Raw genomic sequence first — 4,120 nt, 5'->3', positions numbered from 1 at the left:
GGGGCCACTGGCCACGTGCCAAGATTTCACCTTCCAACCAACCCCACACTGGATGCACTTAGAAGCCAGACCCTGACAGAGGCAAAGAGAATCAGGATTTTTCTATTTTTGGCTGTATTCATTGCTCTAAAGGCATGTTGCACTGAGAGACAATATACTAGCTTGAACATCTTTGCCAAACTGCCCGGTATGAAATGATTTTTTAGGCAGTGCAAACATGCTTCACTCATTTGGGTGAGGTTTTCACTTGCTGAGTTAACACCATTTTACATACTCTCCATCAAATGTAACTGTGTGTGTGCTCTTGTCAGCTTACAGGTAGCTCAGTACCTGAAGAAAAGGGGAAGCCAAGGCTCTAATTCCTTCCTGAGAAGGCGCTGGCTTCAGTTCTTGTCTCTTCAGATAGCTGACCAAAGAACAGGGGAGTGGAAGATCAATTCCCAAGTTTGGATCTCAGACCCTCACTAGTTCTGATCTATTTCCCACAGAGAACCACCCTGTGGCTTCCTGAACAGGAAGAACAGGACTCCACCCCTCAATCCAAAGATTCTCCCTCCATGCTTGGGAAGAAGGGGCTGGCTGGCAGCTGCAGAATGAGTTCAGTTTCTCTGCCATTTTCTTTTTATTTTAATATTATTTATTTACTTTTATTTGGTATTGTTATTTTTTAATTTGACCAAAGAGACAGAGAGAAAGAGCAAGGGAAAGGGAAAGTAAGAAAGCAAGCTGCCAGGGCTCGAACCACAGTCAGCCACATGGGAGTCTAGCACCTTAACCACCATGCCACCTAGTGGCCCCATTTCTGCCATTTTCGAAGCTGCTGCTTAGAAAATTTTCTAATGTAAAATTGATTATAATAATTTAAGTGAATTCAGAATAGCCATTTTACACAAATAAGACTCATAAACTTTGGGTGGTCTAAAAAAGTTTTAAAAACTTCTAAAATAAGTTATTTATACTTCTCATCTATTTAAACCTTATGCCTAAAATTACATTGCCTTTGTGAACAAAGATTTTAATACTCCTGTTGATGCTCCTATTCCCTAGCCTGTGTGCTTGGAGAAGTGAGTGTGGAGGCCAGAAAAGGGGAATCAGTCAGGTTAATGGGGAGCTGGGTGGAAAGGGGGCTGAAGAAGACACTCCCTTGTACCAGTGGCATCCTCTGTCAGGCCCCGCCAGGAGGAGATAAATGTGCTTACACAAACCACAATCACAAACAAAACCTCTCCCTCTCAGAGACACGCACATACACAATATCATACCAGAATAACAATGGCACTCACCTGCTCCTGAAGTGCACGTTTTATCAGAGGTAGACCCATACTAAAGTTCACTCTTTGAACTGTCAAAGTTCTCATTTCATCCAGGCTTAAATCATACCTGTGAAGAACAGATACAAGAGGGGTATTAATCATCAAACTTGGGGCCAGTAACGCAGCAGTAAAACATAATGTTCTGTGAGGCTGACCCACAAGAGAAGGTTCTAGGTTTGTGTCCAGAGACGTTCTTGAGTGTGACAGACACACCCATGCTACAAGGGATGCTATCTCTCTCTCTCTTTCTCTCTCTCTCTCTTTCTCTCTCTCTCTCTCACTCTCTCTCTCGCCCTCTCTCGGAAGAAATAAAAAACTATTTTTAAAAAGCACTGAAGGGCCAGAAGGTGGCATGGAGGTTAAGGTGGCTGAATCCCACATGTGATATGCATGTGTGCCCAAAATCCAAAGAGGAAAATGGAGAAGGGATTGCGATATGATCATCTTCCCAGGGGTTAATGTCTCACTTTCTTTCTCTCTTTTTCTCTCTCTTTCTCTTTCTCTCTCTCACAAGCACACACGTCATATACCAAAAACTTGGAAAAAAAAAAAAAACAGGGTGGGGGTCAGCAGATGGTGTCGTAGTTACGTTGCTGGACTCCCACATGGCTGACCATAGTTCAAGCTCCAGACCCAATGGCTTGACACTCAGGGCATATGCATGCATAACCAAGATCCTGGGAGGAGAATGAAAGTGAAGGGACTACAGAGTGGCCATCCCCCCAGGGGGTGATTTCTCACTTTCCCTCTCACTGTCACTGTCGCTGTTTCTACCTCTCTCTCCAGCAAGCACACACACCTTAAGACAAAAACTTCTTTAAAAAAAAACAAAAAAAGCATTGAACTGTTGAATTACTGGTGACTCTAACAGGAACCTCCAGAATGCACTGAGCCTGGGCTCAGATAGAACAGCTGTCTCCACTGTGTCTCTAGTCTGAACTGTATACACTGTAAGTAGAACACAAATTATGTTGTCAATATAGCTGAGGGATGGATCCTGAACTTCGGCTGTGAAATATTGCTTTCAGAGACTTAAAATGAAGACTTTCTGCTGAGACTTCTCCCTCACTCATTTCTAGTGGATAGTGTTACCTGTCTCTTTCTCTCCATTTCTCTGTCTCTCTCTCTTTCTCTGTGTCTCCCTGTGTCTTTTAATTTTTTTTTAATTTTTTTTAAGGTAAAGTATTCTGGACTCTCAAGTCCCTTCTTTATTGTGCTAATGGGTGCCTCTCCCCATTCTACTTAGGAAAGGCACAAATCCAGGCCCATCCCCACATGGATCCTGAACTTTAGCTGTGAAATATTGCTTTCATGTGGCACTTGCACGCCATGCGGTTTCCACTTTTTGCTTTTTAAAATTAAAATCTAAAGTTTTTGTTATCTTTTTTTCTTATTTCTTTTTATTTTATGTATTTTTTCTTGTTGTTTCCTTTTCTCCAACTCTTTTCCTTTTTCTTTATCTTTACTCATTGGCTGCTCAGCCCCCTATGCAACTAAGTATCTAGACATGTCCAAGTGAACAAGATCTAAACATCTGAATATGATTAGGGTCAGAATATTCCTCTATTCCCACTGATTCTGATGCACAAACAGTGAAAATGGAATGGAAGAGAGACTGCAGATCACCTCTGAATGCTCAGATTGAACTTCAAGAATTAAGAAGAAATGCACCATCCATCAGATGACTAGAAATCACCACAGGGTCACAAGAAATATGGGAAAACAAGAAAATACCTCTCCTCCAAGGGAAAATAATAACACCTCTTCATCCTCAGTACAATGAAAATCATGGAAATGAAATGTCAGATAAAAAATTTAGAATTTTCATAGTGACAAAGTTCACAGAGATGGAAGAGAAGAGAGACAATGAACTGCCGAAAAGGCAAGAGAAATGAGCTGGTGAATTCCAGGAGGTGAAGAAATTCTTGCAAGATCCGAAAGAGGAAATTCATACTATAAAAAAGAATCAAATGGACCTGTTAGAGATGAAGGCTATAATACAGAAAGTCAAAACCTCCCTTTAAAGTATCAAAAGCAGACAGATCATACCGAAAATCGAATCTCAGATGTAGAAGATAGAATCGTTGGCCTAGAAAAATCCACCACAAAGACTGAGAAAATTACCCCCCAAAAATGAGAATAGTGTATGAGAAATACTAGATACCATCAAACTTCCAAACATCCAGATAATTGGTATCCCAGAAGGGGAAGAGACTCATAAGGGCATTGGCAATCTATTCTGTGAAATCCTGGAAGAAAACTTTCCGAACCTGGGACCAGCAGTTGAAGTAATGGCTATGTTGCTGGACTCTCATATAGTTGACCACAGTGTGAATCTTAGACCCAGTGGCTTAAACTCATGCCAGGTGCATGTGTATGCGTGCCCAAGATCCCAAGAGGAGAATGCAGGAGAAGAGATTGCAGTATGGCCATTCCCCAGGGGGTGATTTCTCACTTTCTGTCTCTCTGTCTCTCTGTCTTCCTGTTGAGTGCATGCACCCTATAGCAAAAACCTCTTAAACAAAAAAAAAAAAAAAAAAAGGAAGGAAGGACGGAGAAAGAAAGAAAGAAAGAAAGAAAGAAAGAAAGAAAGAAAGAAAGAAAGAAAGGAAGGAAGGAAGGAAGAAAGAGAAAACTTTCCAGACCTAGAGAGGCATTCAAAGATCCAGTCCCAAAAAATACAAAGGACGCCCCCCCAATAGGATCAACCCAAGATCTTCTCCAAAACACATTATCGCCAGATTGACCAAAACCACAGACAAAGACAAGATACTAAGATTGGCAAGAGAGAAATGTCAAGTTACCTA

General features: G+C 41.4%; 1 protein-coding gene across 1 annotated transcript in view; it reads right to left on the bottom strand.

The window, feature by feature from the left end:
- The window catches only part of ACOXL (acyl-CoA oxidase like), a 391,620-nt gene extending 390,250 nt beyond the window's left edge, over nucleotides 1-1,370 (bottom strand). Inside the window, exon 1 of the mRNA XM_027774989.1 lies at nucleotides 1,284-1,370. Within this exon, the coding sequence (XP_027630790.1) occupies nucleotides 1,284-1,358 (75 nt within the window). The 5' untranslated portion in view covers nucleotides 1,359-1,370. The remainder of the gene's footprint in view (nucleotides 1-1,283) is intronic.
- Nucleotides 1,371-4,120: the final 2,750 nt, after the last annotated feature.

The sequence above is a fragment of the Tupaia chinensis genome, unplaced genomic scaffold, assembly GCF_000334495.1.
Source record: "Tupaia chinensis unplaced genomic scaffold, TupChi_1.0 Scaffold000511_1, whole genome shotgun sequence".
NCBI classification, from domain to species: domain Eukaryota; kingdom Metazoa; phylum Chordata; class Mammalia; order Scandentia; family Tupaiidae; genus Tupaia; species Tupaia belangeri.
The sequence above is the reverse complement of the archived record's forward strand: the minus strand, read 5'-3'. Positions and strand labels throughout refer to the sequence as shown.